Source organism: Lipotes vexillifer, unplaced genomic scaffold (assembly GCF_000442215.2).
Source record: "Lipotes vexillifer unplaced genomic scaffold, Lipotes_vexillifer_v1.1 scaffold948, whole genome shotgun sequence".
NCBI classification, from domain to species: domain Eukaryota; kingdom Metazoa; phylum Chordata; class Mammalia; order Artiodactyla; family Lipotidae; genus Lipotes; species Lipotes vexillifer.
This window is the reverse complement of record NW_006793764.1, coordinates 2,030,519-2,050,047: the sequence shown is the minus strand read 5'-3', so window position 1 is coordinate 2,050,047 and position 19,529 is coordinate 2,030,519. Positions and strand designations below refer to the sequence as shown.

At 41.4% G+C, this 19,529-nt stretch overlaps 1 protein-coding gene across 1 annotated transcript in view; it reads left to right on the top strand.

Moving 5' to 3' along the window:
- Nucleotides 1-211: 211 nt before the first annotated feature.
- Nucleotides 212-19,529, top strand: part of DOCK8 (dedicator of cytokinesis 8) — a 228,872-nt gene continuing 209,554 nt past the window's right edge. The window contains exon 1 of the mRNA XM_007466761.1: nt 212-463. Coding sequence (XP_007466823.1) covers nt 411-463 — 53 coding nt within the window. The 5' untranslated portion in view covers nt 212-410. The remainder of the gene's footprint in view (nt 464-19,529) is intronic.

Genomic DNA, 19,529 nt, shown 5'->3' with positions numbered 1-19,529 from the left:
CCTTTGGCAGCCTCGCAGCTTCGGGCAGATGGAGTTTCCGGCCTCGCTCAGTGGTCGCCGGGTCATCCGCCCGAGCTCCTTTCTGCCTGAGGTCAGGGCCCCGGGAAGAAGCGCGCCGGCGGTCCGAGCATCCGGAGGGCAATTCCGCGGTGGGTCCACACCCTCCACGCGCTCCGCTCCTTGCGCGCCGGGCCGGGCGCCGGGTGGCAGGGCTGGCCGCCGCAGCTCTGAGGTTGGGCCCTCCCCCGGGGTGATTTCAGCGCTGAAGGTGGAAATGCGGAAGTTTCCAGCTGCGACTGACAGATGAGGCTCGCGTCCCGCTCGGCACGTGCTGCTGCAGCCCTGCGGCGCGCCGGGCCCCCGCTGGGCGCCTCCCGAGACCCTAGAGGCCGAAAAGCCGCCGGCGCGCCATGGCCACGCTGCCGAGCGCAGAGCGCCGCGCATTCGCGCTCAAGATCAACAGGTAAGAGGCGCCCCGCGGCGGACTCGCGGCCGCACCGCCCCAGCTGGTGGAGTACGGCGCCTGGGCAGCTCCGAGGGGTGGGGGTGGAGGTTGCCGCCGCCAGAGTCCCAGGGAGTCCGCGGGGAGGGGTGGCGCCCGAGACACGGCGGGGGGCCCGGGGCCTCGAGGCGGCTGCGGTGGGGCCGTTGAGCGCGGGATGGCCCGAGGGCTGGGCTCAGCCAGCTCCTCCCCGAGAATCCCAGTCCTCCTGATGGTCCCGTCACCAGTGCCTCTTCCCGGAGCACGTCCCCAGCCCCGCCTCGCCCGTGCCGCCCTCGGGGTTGACAGGTGGCCGGGCCCGGGTAGTGGGAAGGACGCCCGGTTAGCAGTGCTGGGCACGCCACGGAGTTTCTCATAAACTGCGCCTTGCTTTGAGGCTGCTCCGAGAAGGGGCGAGAGAAGTGCTTGAAATGAGGAGAGTTTTGCTTTGAGGCAGCTGCTTCAAGACTTCGGTTGTTCTGAGGAGGACGCTTTCCCCTCTCGTTTTATTTTTCCAGAAAAAAGTTTGGCTCCTGCTGACATTGCTATTTTTATTCTCTGGTCCAAAGGAGCCATGAAGTGGAAAAAGTGATTTTTTTAATTCTCCGTTTAAATAAACAAAAAGGAATGGCCTGTGGCTGACATTTTTACATTTCTAGCACTCCAGCAAAGAACTAAGGACATAGATCCAACCCACCATCCAATTCCAATTCCAATCAAAATTGCACAAACTAAATGCAAGTACATCTACTGCTCTCACTAAAGGTGCTTTGACTGCAGTTTTTCCTCCCCTGAAAACTGCTGAGAAGTGTTTGGAGACATTTTTGTCGTGCCCTGAGAAATCTAGACTGTCTGGTTAAAAGATAATATGAAATTCATCCTGAAGGGTCAACTTATTATTTTACTACCCTCATTGCTCTAGGATCAGTTAGTCTTCTTTTAGCTGAGCCTGTGAAAGTCTAGTTCCACAGTCCATTTTTGTGCTGCTAGACTGTGAAGAGGTTTCAGCCACGGGGAATTAGAAGCTCGGAATAATAAGGTGGTAAGGTCTTGCAGAGGGCATATTGAGCTTTACTGGCCATTTTATTTCCACCTGTTGTGTAGCTGTGAGCAAACCATTTCTCTTACCTTACTATTTCTTCATCTTTAAAATGAGTTTAATTATTATTGTGTACTGTGTATTAATGTTGGAGGCCAAAAGGTAGTAGTCAAAAGGCATAAAGTATATCAGGGATTTCCCTATGGGGATTTTTTTCTGCATCGGGTTTTGTGCCTGTTGCCACGCAGGAGGGGCAGTTCGTTTGGGGGCTGAGGGAAATCAAACTGAAGTTCCTGATGGATGTACCACTTGTCATAGCTGCTGCTCTTCTGTCTCTGTGAATTTCAGGTCAGGTGGTATGACTGACAGAAATATGTTAGAGCCTTGGGGTTGGGTGGAATTAATCTGAGGAGAGCAGTAGAACCTGCACTAATCCCTACAAGGCAGTCTTGAAAGCAGCAGTGGGGTTGGTGTAGCCTGGGGGTTCAGAATAAAGGCCCTTTCTGACTTACTTAAAATGGTATGGATGATCCTATTTGCAAAGCTGAAATAGAGACAGATAGAGAACAAATGTATGGATACCGAGGGGTAAGTGGGAGGGTGGGAGGAATTGGGAGATTGGGATTGACACATATAAGCTGTTGATACTATGTATAAAATAGATAACGAATGAGAACATACTGTATAGCACAGGGAGCTCTACTCAATGCTCTGTGGTGACCTGGATGGGAAGGAAGTCCAAAAGGGAGGGCATATATGTATATGTATGGCTGATTCATTTTGCTGTACAGTGGAAACTAACACAACATTGTAAAGCAACTATACTCCAATAAAAATTAATTTTAAAAACCAATACCTGTGTAACCATGACAAATACTAGTCTATTAATCCAACAAAACAAGATAATCAAAACCGAAATAAAAACAAAGATTATTAAAAAAAAAAAAGAATAAAGGCCCTGGCTGGAATCACATCTGCTTACCGATTGGCTCTCTGCACCAGACTAACTGTGACACTGGGCATGCTATTTAACCTCTCTAAACTTTGAGTTTTTATATGTTGAATGGGGATATTCATCATATCAATACCTACCTTGTATGACTGTTGAGAGGATTAAGTGAAATAATATATACAAAGTGCTTATAGTGCCTGGCTCAGAATAAATGTTAAATAAATGCTAGCTGGCTTCATCCACATTACTATCAGCTTTATCATTGTCGTCATCATCTCCATTGCCACCAACTTGAAGATTCTAAGAAAGAAAGGTAGGAAGGAAAACTGAAGCTGGAGAACTTCCTGTGCAGGGACCAATGGGCTGGGAACAATGATGCCAGTAGCAGGTTGGAGCCCCCTTGGGGTTGATGTTCGTGCTCATATGTCTTCCATCTCTGTGCTGAGGATACCAGACACACCCAGTGGAACAGAATGCATGATGCAATCTGACCAAGAAAGGCCCCACTCAAGTTAAATAAAATTTAAAAGGTTCCCTAATCCTCAGGCAAAAATAAGGATTGGATATTCCTGTTTAGCGGGTTCTGTTTTCCCTTTGGAAGCGTTTTGTGTACTGGGTAGAGAGTTATGCAGAGGAGCTTGGCAGTAATTATTGTTCAAAGGAATGGATTAATAAGGGCATACCTAGTATTAACATAATATTAAAATGCACCATTTATTGATCATTTACTATGTCCCAGACACTGTATTATGTGCTTAACAGATTATATTGTTAGATTCTTACAAAAACCCTATGAGACTCACCTGATGTCTCATACAGAAGAAGAAAAGGAAGCTTGGAGATGTAGTTGCACAGGCCATGTAATTTGTTCAAGGCCATGCAAACATCAGAGGCAGAGCTGGGATTACAAACTGCTCCAAAGACTGTGTTCTTAATTGGGCATGTGCTGTTTTGATCCACATTCTTAAGAATTTCCTTTAAAAGCAAGTAAGTAATTAATTAAAAAAAAAAAACCATTTCAGTGGCAGCATTGCAAATTGTTCTGATCAGTGTTTAACATGTAAACAAACTGTGATGTTTTGCAATTTTGAAGTTGGAAAAGAAAATATTTTCCCTTGCATGCCTATGTACTATTCTTTTTTTTAAATAGATCAACTTACAAAAGTAAGGCAATGTTGAAATATTGCCATCAGTACATTCAGCATATTTTTCACCTTTCTACCCTGAATGATACAAACTATCATTAAAAAATGTTTGTGGGGTTAAATCAATGTGCTTCCTATAAAGGGATATATTAAAAATTTTACTTGTAAAAAGCTGAGTTCTGCCCATACCAGCCTAAAGAAAGAGTGAGCAGACTACCTCACAGTAGGAAAAGAATGTTCCTCATTGTCCCCAAATTCTTTGGCTTCATGCAAGCGGCATTGCCCAGTCTAGGGCAGGACCAAAGTGAAGGAGGAACCTGGGAATGCCCACCAGTGCCCATTCCCCCATGATTGCCCTGGCTTTTTCATATTCTTATGAAGCTGAAATTTCCATGTGTTGGAAATCATCATAGGATTTTTTTGTTTGTTTCATTTTGAGCACCAAGTGTAATTGTATGATGTGATCGTATGATGTGTTACAGTTGAACATCTCTCTAGAACCCACAGCTTGGGGAGATACAAGAGAAAAGATCTACCACTGAATTTTTCTAAGCTGGAAGAGTAAAATTTAATTTCTTATAAGTGTTAGATATTTGTCTTCATTTCAGTTTAATTGTCACTAACTTCCTGTGCACAAAGGAAAGACTACATCTGAATTAAGCAGTTCATAATTATGTTTGCTTTGGGGAATTCAGGCACTGCTGCATTAAGTGTCATAATACATTCCTTGTATGAGCGCCAAGTCTTATCAACTACCTTACTTTCTTAGTAGCATTTAGGGCTTTCATGTGTAATAAAAATTATTATTACTATTCTGAAAATTCAACAAAATCTTAGTTTCTTTCAAACACAGGATATAGAACTAGATCAAATATTAAAGTAATGTAAGGACCTTGGGTATAGAGAGGAAAAATGCACAATGTAGAAAAAATATTAATGATCCTCTGGACATTAAGGATTGAAAGGGGTAAATAATAATGACTTATGCTTGTATAATTCTTACTGTATGGCAGGTATGGGTCTATGCATATCATAACTTATTCACCCCTGTGATGTAGGAACAATTACTATCTCCATTTTACAGATGGAAAAACTGGGCACCAAGGACTTACGAAAAATGTCCAAAGTCACAAACAGCTAAGGCCAGAGCTGGAATTCAAATGCAGGCAGCCTTGCTCCAGAATCCTCTCCCTAAACCACTATACACCATGCTAGTGTCTCAGTTTTTTTTTTTTTTTTTTTTTTTGGCGTTACGCGGGCCTCTCACTGTTGTGGCCTCTCCCATTGCGGAGCACAGGCTCCAGACACGCAGGCTCAGCGGCCATGGCTCACGGGCCCAGCCGCTCCGTGGCATGTGGAATCTTCCCGGACTGGGGCACGAACCTGCGTCCCCTGCATCGGCAGGCGGACTCTCAACCACTGCGCCACCAGGGAAACCCTGTCTCAGTTTTATTATATTTATTTATTTTTAAAAATTTTTTGCTGCACTGAGTAGCATGTGGGATCTTAGTTCCCTGACCAGGGATGGAACCTGCGTCCCCTGCAGTGGAAGCATGGAGTCTTAACCACTGGACCACCAGGGAAGTCTAGTTTTATTTTAAAATAATAATAAAGAAAGTAATATTTATTGACTACTTACTCTGTGCCTAGTATTGTGTTGAGAACTTTACGTACCTTCATTTCATCATTGTAGAAAAGGAACAAAATGTGATGCATAATAATTATCATTAGAGAGAGATTTTGTGTAAGATTAAAAACAAGGGTCCAAGAAGACAGGTTGCATTTAAGAACAATCCCAATAATCTTAGAAAAAAAGATACAAATGAACTTGTGTACAAAACAGAGATAGACCCACAGACATAGAAATTAAACTTATGGTTGTTACCAAAGGGGGAAGGTGGGGAGGGATAATTTAGGGGGTTGGGATTAACATATACGCACTACTATATACAAAGTAGATAACTGACAAGGACCTACTGTATAGCACAGGGAACTATACTCCATTTTTTGTAATAACCTACAAGGGAAAAGAATCTGAAAAAGTATATATATATACATATATATATGTATATATATACACATATATATACACACACACGCATATATATAAAACTGAATCACTTTGCTGTACAAAGTGACATTGACATTGACAGTGTAATGAGATCATAACATGACATTGTAAATCAAGTATACTTCAATAAAAAAAGAACAATCCCAATAATTTTCGGCATAAAGACCAGAACAAGAAGAAGGCACTGAGCTGTTCCTGAGAAGTGTTTGCTAATTTTGTCTGCAAAAATGATGCAAGCATAAAATATATGTATTCATATGTCTAAATGCACGTCTGCAGTGAAACAGTGCTATTCTTTAGTAGTGATGGCAGAGCAGGGTGTGGTTGCTTTCAGAAATTGCTTCATTCGTCGGACGTGTTCTAGACCAAAAACCACGAGAAGAGGCTTCAGGCAATTGAACTCAGAATTTTGGTCTTTCACATTCAGAATCATTTTATTTTTGGATTCTTGGAAAAGCTCCACTTGAACTTCGGGCATCTAGTACAATTCAAAGAACCTTCTGCCCGGGTGAGCTTTTCAATTGGAGTTCTTTGAGCTCTGACAATTCACATGTATATGTAAAGTCAGTGTTTACTTCTGCATGGCAAAGAAAATATAATTATGTCATGTGGTTACCTAGGGAGAGAGGAAGAGCTCAGGGGACCAGGTCTCACATCTCCAGTCCCCACACAGAGCTAGTGATGGAATGAGATGATGTTAAAAACACCTCAACCTTCCATCCTCTGTAACAGACAGGGATGTGACTACTCAGACTTCTTGCTGGAGGAAGCTAAGAAAAAAGAGTGCTTCGTTCTTTTCAGTGGTAAACAGCAGGTGCTTATTCATGTTTTGGTCAATAATCAGTGGCTAAAGCAACAGGAATGTGCTATTCCTTTTCCCACGAATGTTCAGTCTAATTTATTACCAATCAGCAGCTATAAAGGTTCTTTAGGCTCTAGGAAATTACAACAGAGTATGCAGTTGTGATTAAGTGTGGTCCCTGTGCTTCTAGAGTTTGCACTTTAGTAGTATAGTTTGCTATATTGACAACTTGGGGGTATGCAGAATAAAAGCAGAATGATATCTCTGAAAGTATATAGGAAGGCATCTGTATGCAGGGTGCAGTGAAATCAAACAAACTGGCAAAGTTGGCCTAGGGTATAAGACCATTATATTGTGTCCCACTGTGTTTAGATCAGATGCAGGATTAGAAAAGCAGAAATGGCAATGGCAGAACCAGTGTTTCATCCACATTCTATTCTTTCATCCATGTTCATCATTAAAAGTAGGAAAGTACAACAAGCAACAATTTCTATTACCTGTAAGTTATAGCTCTTAATATTTGGATGTACATCTTTCCATTTTTAGAAAAATGAGATCACATTGCACATGTTTTATGCTGTATTTTTTAAATTTAAAAATATGAACTCTCCATGTTCATCCATGTAGAGCTACATTATAATTTACATAGGCTGTATAAAATTGTGTTGATTAGATATACAGTGATTTATTGAATTAATTCTCTATGATTGGGCCTTAAGATAGTTTCTAATTTTTTATAATAATGTACAGAGCTTGATGAACAGTTTTATGCATATATCTTTATGTGTTAGTGCAAATACTCCCTTAAAATTTCTAGAAGTGGCATTGCTTGCTTAAAAGAAAGAAACATTTTTCAAGCTTTTGCTACATATGGCCAAGTTGCTTCCCAGAAAAGTTGTACCTGTTTACACTCCTGCCAGTGGCCCTACAAGTTCTCATTTCCTCACACTCACACCCCTGCCTGGTTTTATCATTCTTTTAAGACTGTATTAGAAATCTTGACCCCTTCTCTTCAATGTCTCTTACCTCTTCCTGTTCAGCTTCTCTCCCAGATCCCTGTATGACCTCTGAAGTCATTCTTTAGGGATGAAAATAGTTGTGCAATATATACACTACCAAATGTAAAATCCTTATGGGGATATTTGGGGCTTGGTAAAACTGAATGGTTGGGCTGATTCTCCCCTGTTTGATCAGGGAGGTATAGTTCCTCTATTGTACCATACCTCAAATTAGACAAACTGGGAAGAATGGCCATGGATAGAAATGTTTTTCCCCAAATCTCTGCTTGGCCTTGTTGCTACACAGGGCAATACTCAGTACACAGCAGACATCTTCTTTGTTGGAGCTGTTTGAGTTCTCGGTAGTCAGTTCTCTGCTGTGTCCTCTGAACACTCAAGAGAACTTGGGGTCTCATCAAGAAGTTACCCCCCTGAGGCCCTGGGTTGTTAGGGTTAGGGGTGCTTTTTGTCCTCATGCAGTAATTTACACCAGAATGACCATCCCCTTTCCCTTTTGCTCGTAGAAAAACTTGGGTTCAAAGTCCACTAAAAATGCACTTTATCCTATTTACTGTAAACGTTGTTTCAAGGCAATGCTGGCCATCTGTTCTCTATGGGAACAGGATTGCCTCTGGTTTGCTTTACCTACTGGTATTTTACTCTTTCATTCTAAATCACTACCTGTTCTCACAGTATCCCTTTAGAAGGGGTATCCAAATTGCCTGTTTTTTAAAATTAATCTTTATTGGAATATAGTTGATTTACAATGTTGTGTTAGTTTCAGGTGTACAGCAAAGCGAATCAGTTATACATATACATATATCCACCCTTTTTTGGATTCTTTTCCCATATAGGCCATTACAGAGTATTGAGTAGAGTTCCCTATGTTCTGCAATAGGTTATTATTAGTTATCTATTTTATATATAGTAGTGTGTATATGTCTCCAATTTGCCTATTGTATCTTGTTCTCTACCCAATAATTTCATTCAACTCACATGAATTTTTTGATTGCCTATGATTTTCTCTAGGCATTATGAGAAACAAACAAAAAAAACACCCAAACCCCCCAAAACAACAAGTTTATGCCCCCAGAATTCAGCTGGAGTGAGCAGATTCACATAAGTGAACACAAGAGATGGTGTTTGGTTGCATGGCCAGGGGAGGGTTAAGGGCAGGAATGAAATGTTGACATAACTCAGAGGGGAAGGAAAGAGTAGCAGCCCTAGAGGGTGAGGGGGTGAGGCCTCAGCCAGGCCTGAAGGACAGTGAGGTGATTGACAGAGGAAACTGGTATAGTGCGAAGAATGGGTTGGAGGGGGCACCACGAGATGGGTAAGGAGGCAGTTGCAGTCATTCCGATGTGAGGTGATGTCTGGGATTAGGCTGGCGTTGATGAGCATGGAAAGCAAAGGGTCTGCGTCAAAAGATACTTCAAGGGGAATCAGCCGGACTTGAGAAACAACTAAATATTTATTCATTGGCTCATTTCATGAATATTGATTGTAGTCAACTTATGTGCCTGGCAGTGTGTGTTCTAAGAGGTGAGGATAGAGCAGTGAATAAGCAGACAAGGTTCTTGTCCTGAAAGAAGTCATTTTTCCAATGGGAAGACAATAAAGAAATAAACCAGGAAATGAAAAGGAAATATCAGGTAAAGTATGGTGCTATGTATTTAGAGAATATAAAAAGGGCCATGTCAAGTGTGTGGAAACCTTAAGATGGAATGGTCAAGGAAGGCATCCCTAAGGAGATGAGCTCCGGCCAGGACCAGGCAGGGGAGTTAGTTAGCAATTGCCATACCCAGGGCAAAAGTAAGGCTGATGTGTTGGAAGAAAAGAGAGCCAGTGTGTCTGGATAGAGTGAGTGAGGGGGGTTGGGGGTGGGGAGTGGTAGAGATGAAGAGAAAAGTAGGCAGAAATGAAATCATGAAAAGTCTTTAGGGCTTCCCTGGTGGCGCAGTGGTTGAGAGTCCGCCTGCCGATGCAGGGGACACGGGTTCGTGCCCCGGTCTGGGAAGATCCCACGTGCCGCGGAGCGGCTGGGCCCGTGAGCCATGGCCGCTGAGCCCGCGCGTCTGGAGCCTGTTGCTCCGCAATGGGAGAGGCCACAACAGTGAGAGGCCCGCGTATCGCACACACACACACACAAAAAGTCCTTAGAAGCCGAGGAAAATGTTCAAATGTTACTCCAAGTGCAATGGGAAGGTTTTGAGAGCAGAGGCACGATGTGATTGACCTCTGTGTTTAGAAGATCACTCTGGCTCCGCTATGGAGAAGAAAAGAGCAGAAGCAAGGCCAGGTGAGAGGTGGTACAGGGTCCAGGGGAAAGGTGATGGTGGCAGGACTGGAGAGCCGAGAATAGAGGGAGAGAAGCCGTCAGCTCTGAGACATATTTTAATAGGAAATTGGGTTGATGGATTAGATGTGGCATGGAGAACAATGAGAGGAAAAGAGGAATCAAAATGTCTCTCAGGTTAGAGTTATGTGTGGATGTTGATGCTTTTAACAGATAAATAAGACTGGATGAAGAATAGGCTTTCAGGCTGAATCAGGAGTTTAATTGGGGACATGCTAAGATGCATATTAGAAATTCAACTGGAATTACCTATTACATAGTTTTTTTTGTTTTTTTTTTTTGCGGTACGCGGACCTCTCACTGTTGTGGCCTCTCCCGTTGCGGAGCACAGGCTCCGGACGCGCAGGCTCAGCGGTCATGACTCACGGGCCCAGTCGCTCCGCGGCATGTGGGATCTTCCCGGACCGCGGCACGAACCCGTGTCCCCTGCATCAGCAGGTGGACTCTCAACCACTGTGCCACCAGGGAAGCCCTGGAATTACCTACTACGAAGTTTTATTCGGGAATCTGGGGCTCAGGGGAGAGGCCAAAGCTGGATACTTAAATTTGCACATCATTACCATACAGAGGATATTTTAAAATAATGGGGAGAAAGAAAATATTAGAGTAATCTAGGTAAAGCTATTTGTATAGTATGGTATCTTTTTTTATGGAAAAGTAAATATGTGTGTGTCTCCCTACAGAGATTAAATAGATTGATACATGTGATAGGGAGGTGAGCAGAGGGACATGTGCTAACATGTGATAAGTGTTGGATAGTACCTAGGTGTTAGGATTATTGGTGATTTTTTGTTTCCTTGTATGTGACGTGTGTGGATGTATATATGACAAGTTTTCTTCAAAGAGTGTTTTTGTAATTGGGAAAACTAAAGTTTATTAAAGAGGTAACACAAAGATTTCCCTCCTGGGGAAATTGGATAAAGAGGATGCCAATGAGAAATTATGAAAATTAGGACCTTGAGTTGGTTTAAGGAGGATGATTTTGTACTTCTCTTGTAGAGTTTTGTTTAAGAGAATATAGTAGATTTCACATTTCTGTATATTTGCTCTCCTTCCCTGTCAGAGGAATTTACTTTTCACCTTGTTGGAAGTGATGTGGTCACTTTGAGGTGGGGTTTCAGAGCTGGCCTGCCCTTTGTCATATCATTGCTTCCTATTCTATACAACCAGCAATGTTCCAGACAGAGGCTGATCTGTCAACCTGTGTCCTAGAGTAGAGACAGAGCAGAGCCACAATTGCTCTCTGGAAGTCTTTGTTTTTATAAGCCACTAAGATTTTTGGATTATTTGTTATCACAGCAAAACCAAGCCTACCCTGACTAGTACAGATGAGCATAAAATATACAACATTTCTAGTGGGCAGTTTGAGATACAAGCTTGCGGCTTAAATGATAGGTCAGGATGGAAAATATTGATTAGGAAGTCATCGATAAGATGGGGCTGGGAATGAAGAATGGACACATTTTCTAAGTAGGGACATAGACTGGGAAGAGAAAAGGAATAGGCCCAAAGGGTCACTGCTAGTTGGTGCAAGAGAAGAGCTATATGGAGAGGAGGAAGAATTTGACTAAGATGTGGCAGACTGGGGTGGTATCAGAAAAGGGAGGTAACAGGGCAGTTAAACAGGTCAGATGCAAAATTATGAGGACAAAGAAAGAGGCATCATATTTGACTTGATGGTGATCAGTGGGAACCTCTGAGACAGCAGTTTTAGTGGAGCTGTGGGGAAGGAAGTCACATTTCACAGGTTATGAAGGGAGTCAATGCAGAGGAAATGGAGGAAGTTGGTAGAGACCACTCCTTTCAAAAGTTTGGATCAGGCAGAGGAGAAGTGGGGCAGCGGTAACCAGAGGCTCTAACAAGGCTTTGACTTTCACACAAATATCACACGCAATGCTAACAGAGGATTCTTTCATCTCAGAGAGAAAGCACACAGTTGTTTTCTTTTCCCCCCTATAAAATAAGTCTTACATGTGACTAAAGATATTTAAAATACCTGATACTGTCTAATATATCATAAATTTTGCTTGGCACTAACTGTAATTAAGATAGTCAACTTAGATATTTTCTTTCTGGGAGATTTTGAAACTCAGTGGCACTGTCATATATTATCTTTAAGAACATGGTTATCCTTTCTGTTTTATTTTCTTTACATTTATCTTCATACGTTTGAAGTACAAAAATGATAGGAAAGAGTACCAATATTGGCTACATGTTAAACAAACCACATGTTGTGCATTGAGTTGTGTCCCCCCGAAAAGATTCCTAAGCCTTTGTGAACGTCATCTTATTTTGTAAATAAGGTTTTTGCGAATGTAATCAAGTTAAGATGAGGTCACACTGGATTAGGGTGGACCCTAAATCCAATCACTGGTGTCCTTATGAGCAGAGACACAGAGCCACACAGAGAGGAGAACATGTGAAGACAGGCAGAGAATGCAGTTATATCACCACAAGCCAAGGAACACCAAGGTCTGCCAGCAACCACCAGAAGCTAGAAGAGGCAAGGAAACATTCTTCCCTAGAGCCTTTAGAGGGAGCAGGTCCTGCTGACACCCTGATTTTGGACCTATGGCTTCCAGAACAGCATGAGAATAAATTTCTGTTGTTTTAGGCCACCAGGCTCATGACATATGGCATCCCTAGGAAACTAATAGAGTACCTCAAAGTTTATTCACTTAAAGCAACAGCAGTTTAGTGTTTCTCATGATTCTGTGGGTTGGCAGTTTGGGTTGGGCTCAGCAGTTTGGTTCTGCTTGTCCTGCTGTGGGCATCATGTGGCTGCAATTCCCTGGTGGCTGGACTGAAGCTGGAGCATCTGAGATGGCCTTAATCACAAGTCCAGGGCCCTGGGGGGCTGGCTGTCTCTCTGCACATGGTCTCTTTTCCTTCAGAAGTCAGCTCCATATTCCTTACATGGTAGAGAGGACATTCTAAGAGGATGAAGATGGAAGCTGCAAGGCTCCTTGAGGCTTAGTCTAGAGCTCCTACATTACTTACACCACATTCCTTGGTCAAAGCAAGTCACAAGGCAACCCAGCTTCAAGGGACAGGGAAGTAGACTAAGTCTCTTGATGGGAGGAGCTGCAAAATATTTGTCCATTTTAATTTATTACAGCCCCCAACAAAATAAGTGATCATATCCCATTTCAAATTGCACATATTTAAACCAAAGGTCTTGTCATTCTCTGTTCAGATCACAATACCCATTTCACTGGCAGAGAAACTGAGAACAGATTAAATCAACTCCTTCAAAGTTACCAATGAGTCATGCTTTGTGAGAGACTTTTTTGGCCCATGGAAGACAGCTATATATCCGCAAGAGCTAATCACAGTCCTGCCTGGAGGCAAGTGAATAAGCAATAACTTCTTGGGTTTCTCTTAATCCCATGATGATGTTGATGGAGCCCAGATTGCAGAGCTCTCTAGTCCAGAGATGAATCAGCAGTTTGAGGATATCAGAGAAGGAAGGTGCTTGAAAATTGCTATGTATCATTCAAAGGAGCAGGATTTGAGACTAAATTAAATGACTAGGAAAAGGGCCAGTGAGCTCTTTATCCTCAAGAGTTACCAAATGGGCTTAGAAATTCAGTAACTGCTCTGGTCCAGTGTATGTTCTGGGCTGGGAAGAATTAATGAGAGTAGAAGAAAAGAATGGTGCAGAGAAGCAGAGAGATCAACCTGTTAGGAAGGTATGTGCTGTGGTCTTTCTTAGAAGGTCCTCCCTTTTATGAGTTAGGATTGCTTTTAGCTGCTGCAAGGAACAGACAATCCCACTAAACAGTGGCTTAAATAAATCAGGGGTTTACTTATTTTTCTTGAGTAGGAAGAATTCCAGTGGTTGGCAGTCTAGGCTTGGTGTGATAGTCCAAAATACCACTGGAGACCCAGGTTCCTTGTGTCTTTGTGTTCCACCATCTTTAGTGTGTGGCTCTCATCCTCATGGTCAGAAGATGGCTCTTGAAATTATATGCATTGAAAGAATATTGAAGACAGAAAGAAGAGGAAAGGCCAAAGAGGCATGTCAGCTAACTTTGCTCTCTTTTCAGGAACTTTCCCAGAAACTCCCACAGTGACATTTGCTATATACCTCATTGATCAGATCTGTTACTCTACCTATAAGAGAGGTTGGCAAATGTAGTTTTTATTAGCCCGGCACATTGCCACCTCCAACAAAACTAGGGTTGAGTTAGAAGGAAGGGGATAATGTCTATTGATGGGCAACTTAATGGTCTTTGCCATTGCTCCCAACAGTTGCTCTGGGGACAAATTAGTGACAGAACTTCCATTGTGGCAACATGGCGCTTCCATCCTGTTAATATTTATAGTAGATTCAAGCTCATCTAATTCCAGGACCCTGGCCTAATGAGGAGGGATATCCAGGCTTATAGGTCTAGTATTGAATTAGCTGTTGTAACAAATAATCCCAAGATCTCAGTGGATTAACCCAACAAAATCTTATTTCGTATTCATGTCACGGTCTGATGCGGGTCAGGTGGCTCTCCTCCAAGCAGTGTCTCAGGAACCCAGGCTGCTTCCACCTTATGGCTCTGCCATCAGAAAAGCTTTCAGGTTTTTCTGATAACATTCAGCTGTTGGCCAGGAGGAAAAGAGAGTGAAAGATTGTGCCTCCAGTTCTTAAATACCTCAACTCAAAAGTGGTACACATCACTTCCACTCACATCCCATTGATAAGGGCTGCGTACAAGTCCATTGATGTGCAAGGAAGGCTGGAGAAGAGAAGAGAGTTCAGGCAGCTACTTTCCAGCAGCAAATCTTCACTGCAAAAGGGGAGCATGAATCTTTGGGGGTCACCTAGCCATCTCTGCTACAGGGTCCCAATCACAAAGGAGGAGCCATTAACAAAATATCAATAAATGTATGTGTAGGACTGGCTTGCTGTGTGTTTGGTGGGTAGATAAAAGCCATTTAAGCAAATGCTGAAAGCACCTGAGATTCTAGGAGGCGATAATAAGAATACAAGGCATAATTATCATTTTAAGGCAGGTGACTGATAGTTAAAAAAAAATATTTTAAATCTAATTGCAGTCAAGGACACCAGAAGTGCTATGTACAGCTGAACACTTATTGGAAACTCTGCAGATTGACAAGGAGCCAAGTTGCTCAGCCATTTTTTTTTTTTCCTGAGAACAATCAGTTGTAACACACTTTGGGAAAAACCACAAGATGAAGATATTTTTAAAGCTTTTGAGTGATTAACTTAGAATTAATATTTCACTTGACAGGAAATAAGATGTTTCGGATGTCAGAGAAAGAAGCATTCTGAAACTTCGCAATCCCACTGAGGAGTAACAGTGTCATAGTCCAATCTCCCCTCTGTGACAGGAGAACGTTGATGAGAAGCAGAGTCACTTTTCATGACTGGTTCCCTTTGGGTCGGTTGAATTCTCTTGTTTTTTTGCCTTTTAATCGTTTTAATAATCTGTGAAATCAGTCTTCCTTATTCATGTTAACAGTTGTAGTAATAATAATAACAACAACCCACAGAGCTCTCACCACAGAGAGAAAACAGGTTAAACCTTTGAGTCAGGATAGGAGGAGGCAAACAAGTCAGATTCCTGTCCCAACCCCACTGATTCCCAACAGGAGCATTTTTCAGAAGTTCTTTAACTTCCCTGAGTCTTAGTTTTCTCATCTGTAAGACAGAAATATTAATAAGACCAACACCAACAGGGTCAAATGAAATAGTATCTGTGAAAATGCCACATAAATCAGAGAGCACTGCACGCATTTTAATAAAACATCTGTAAAATGGGAATAGGTGCCGTGTTTCTGTGATCAGTCGATGAGGTGACATATGTCATACACCTGGCACAGGGTCTCACACTTGGTCACACAGGGTCTCAGAAAAGAAAAATAAAACACATATGGACGAAGTAAAATACACTGGAAAGGAGAGGTGGAGAAATGTTAAAAACAGCCACAACAACATAAAATAAGGATTCAACTCATTTACATGTACTTTTTCCCCCAAAAGTAACTTTTTATAGAAAATCTTGGAAGTTGTATAAGACTATAGAGGGAATTTGGTAGAGTCACTTAGGTAAAGCATGTCAGGAATGTTTATATGAGAGATGGGAAAGAAATAAAATGTTGAATAAACAGAACCATTGAGGAGAATTGATTCATCCTGAAGAGTAGCAACTGTAGTTAGAGACTGGAGACCTACAGACATGTTTCCTATCCTTGCCTAAAATGAAGAATGGCTTTTTATTACAAAAGCTATATTTGTGAATTATGGAAAAAGCAGAAGTGCACATAGCAAACAATTCTTTTTTTTAAAATTAATTAATTAATTTATTTTTTGGCTGCATTGGGTCTTCGTTGCCGCACACAGGCTTTCTCTAGTTGCGGCGAGCAGGGGGCTACTCTTTGCTGTGGTGCGTGGACTTCTCATTGCGGTGGCTTCTCTTGTTGCGGAGCACGGGCTCTAGGTGCATGGGCTCAGTATTTGTGGCTGTCAGGCTCCAGAGGGCAGGCTCAGTAGTTGTGGCTCGCGGGCTCTAGAGCGCAGGCTCAGCAGTTGTGGCGCACGGGCTTAGTTGCTCCGTGGCATGTGGGATCTTCCCAGACCAGGGCTTGAACCCATGTCCCCTGCATTGGCAGGTGGATTCTTAACCACTGCGCCACCAGGGAAGTCCCACGAACAATTCTTAAATGAAAATTATTTCTAGTTTTTTAATCTAAAGTTAATCACTTTTAATAGCTTGATATATATAGTTTTCAGATACACACAAATACATGCATCTTTTTTATGGAATTGGAAGCATGCTTATATACTGCTTTTTTATTTAAAAATATATAATGAACAACTTTTCATGTCACTAAATATTTTTGCATTACACTTCTAAGTGAATGCATAACATTCCATTGTGAGGCTAGTTCATAATTTAACTAATTCTCTTTTGATCTACATTTATTTCCAGTTATTCACCACTAGAAACAGCACTTCACTAAATAAATTTATGCATTCAAATTTACTTACAACTTTAATTATTCCTCAGGACAAATGCTAGCAATCAAATCACAGACTCACAGGTATCCGTTTATATATATATATATATATAGAGAGAGAGAGAGAGAGAGAGATAGAGAGAGAGAGGGAGAGAGAGAGCGGGAGGGAGAAATATTTCCTTTATATTGTTGTCCTTCTGGAAGGTTTTGTGTGACATCTGTCTTTAAAATGAAGTTTAAAAATATTTGAAAAAAATAGCATCCCTGAACTTTGCCTTAATTCATGGGGAAACTTATTGAAAGATGGCTTGTTTTCAAATAAGTATAACTGGTAAGGTCAGTCTTTTATAGATGACATTAAAAAAAATCAACCTCGAAAGATTGAACTGAAGCCATTATTATGGTTGAGTCAGTGAACCTGCAGGTAAATCTGATTTGGACAAATACTATTAATTCATTAGGTTTCCTTGTGGCCTCAGTTTTTAAAAATAAATGCTTTTCTGGATAATCTTAGTCCTATTTGAGGCTCTCCTCATAATAAATACCAACATTTCCAGCTATAACCAGGAATCTATAAACTATCCCTTTTAAGGCAGTTAAATGTATATTTTCTCAAAGAGAGTAAAGTTATATAGAAGTGTAAGTTCACCTAGAAAAACTATTAATTTATTACGTACAAATTCTTTCTTATTGCCAGAGTTATGTACTATTTACATTTATCTATTTAATTTTCTATTGTGTTCCCTTATTAAGTCATTAATAACTAATTCATTCATTCATCCATCCACTCATGTGACAAATATTTCTTGAGCACTTACTATGTGCCGGGCTCTATTTTAGACTTTGGGGCTGTTGAAAGACCCTACCCTCATAGAACTTAGATTCTAATGGTAGAAACAGATAATAAATGCTCAGATCAATACATAATATAACGTCAGGTGGTGTTAATTGCTGTTAAGAAGAATAACACAAGGTGAGGGTTTATGAAGACACTAAGTCAGAACCTGAGTATTTGAGTCACAGCAGGCTCCAAATGCGCATTTTACCACTTCCTAACTAGTGTGAGCAAGCTACTTAACTTCTCTGGGCCTCAACTTCTTTATCTGTTACAAAGAAAGATAATGTACTATCCTATAGGGTTGTTATGAGAATTAAATGAGACTATGCAGAAATTACCATATAGGTGTTAGATAAATGTTAATTTCTCTTTCCTCCTTTGGAAAAGGAAAGTGATTTGGTATAAATAGTTGAATTCTCATTTGCGATTAAGAAATAAGCAAATTATTTATTCCATATTAAAGGAATTGTTTTGTTTTCTGAGCAAAGTTAAATACCAACTGCTTCTCTGCAGTTTAAAAAAATTTTTTTAACATTTAAAAAAAATTATTTTGTTTTGTTTTCTGAGCAAACTTAAATAGCAGCTGCTCCTCTGCAGAGAAAGGCAGCCTGAGCCTTCATATCAAGTAGTCCTGATGATTCAGGTTTTCTTTTGCCTGAACACAGCTGTCCTGGGCTGCTCCACACACCCTGCATGGCCTTAGAAGAATTCATACATTTCAACTTTCTGGGTCTCAGTTTCTTCAAGATGGAGTTATAATAGATGATTTCTAAAATCCCTTTCAGAGCTAACATGACTTTGTTTGTTTATAAATGCTTCCCCCACTAGATCCACTCAAAAGGATGAATGCCAGGTCCCAGACTGTCCTTGAGAAGAAATTTGGGACCCAAGCCAATAACAAATGACAGCACCTTAACTATGACTTTTTCAAAATACTGTTTTACTGAGAAGTAGACAGATCAACTGTATAATTTGTCTTCACTGACAGAGGAAGACTGTCAATGAGAAACTGAGAAATCAGTGGTATATTTCTTGTCACATCAGAAGGAAAGAGATAGACACAATATGATCAATGACTATTATTTTTAAAAATGAATTCTTGCATTTTTTGAGCACTTTTACCATGTCCTTCACATGTGTTACCTTGTATAATTCTCATAACAGCCTAAAAGGTTCAGGGTGTTCTTATTTATCCCAAGGATGTGGATTTGGAAACTGAGGCTGTGAGGTTATACAGTTTTCCCAAGGATATAAATAGTAAAGCTGTGGTGGAAACACAGGTCTAGCTGAGACCAATCTCATGTTCTTCACTGCTTGCTTCTTGTTACTGCCAAGCATTGCTGCCAGCAAGCCAACCTTCTTGTTGAAATAAGTTTTCATCGTGACCTTGCCATGGAATTCGTTAAGATTGTTTTTTCCATATGCCATAATGTGTTTCGTTTCGCCTCAGACGAGTCAGAGGATTAACTTCCAAGAGAGACGGACTGTGTCCTCTCCAAACACAACTAGAGGTAGCCTTACAGCATCTGAAAATCCTGTGCTGGTGTCTCTTCTTCACAACTTGAATATGATTTTATGGACTTTTTTTCTATCTTTCCATTAGAGTGGACCAAAACAGACTTGATTTTTTTCTCTGAAATTAGCTATGAACAAAGGTGCATTTTCAAACTGAAGAGTCTTTTTTTTTTTCCTTCTCCATGTTATCAAAACTAGAAACAGGGCTTCCCTGGTGGCGCAGGGGTTGAGAGTCCGCCTGCCGATGCAGGAGACATGGGTTCATGCCCCGGTGCGGGAAGAGCAGCTGCTCCTCTGCAGAGAAAGGCAGCCTGAGCCTTCATATCAAGTAGTCCTGATGATTCAGGTTTTCTTTTG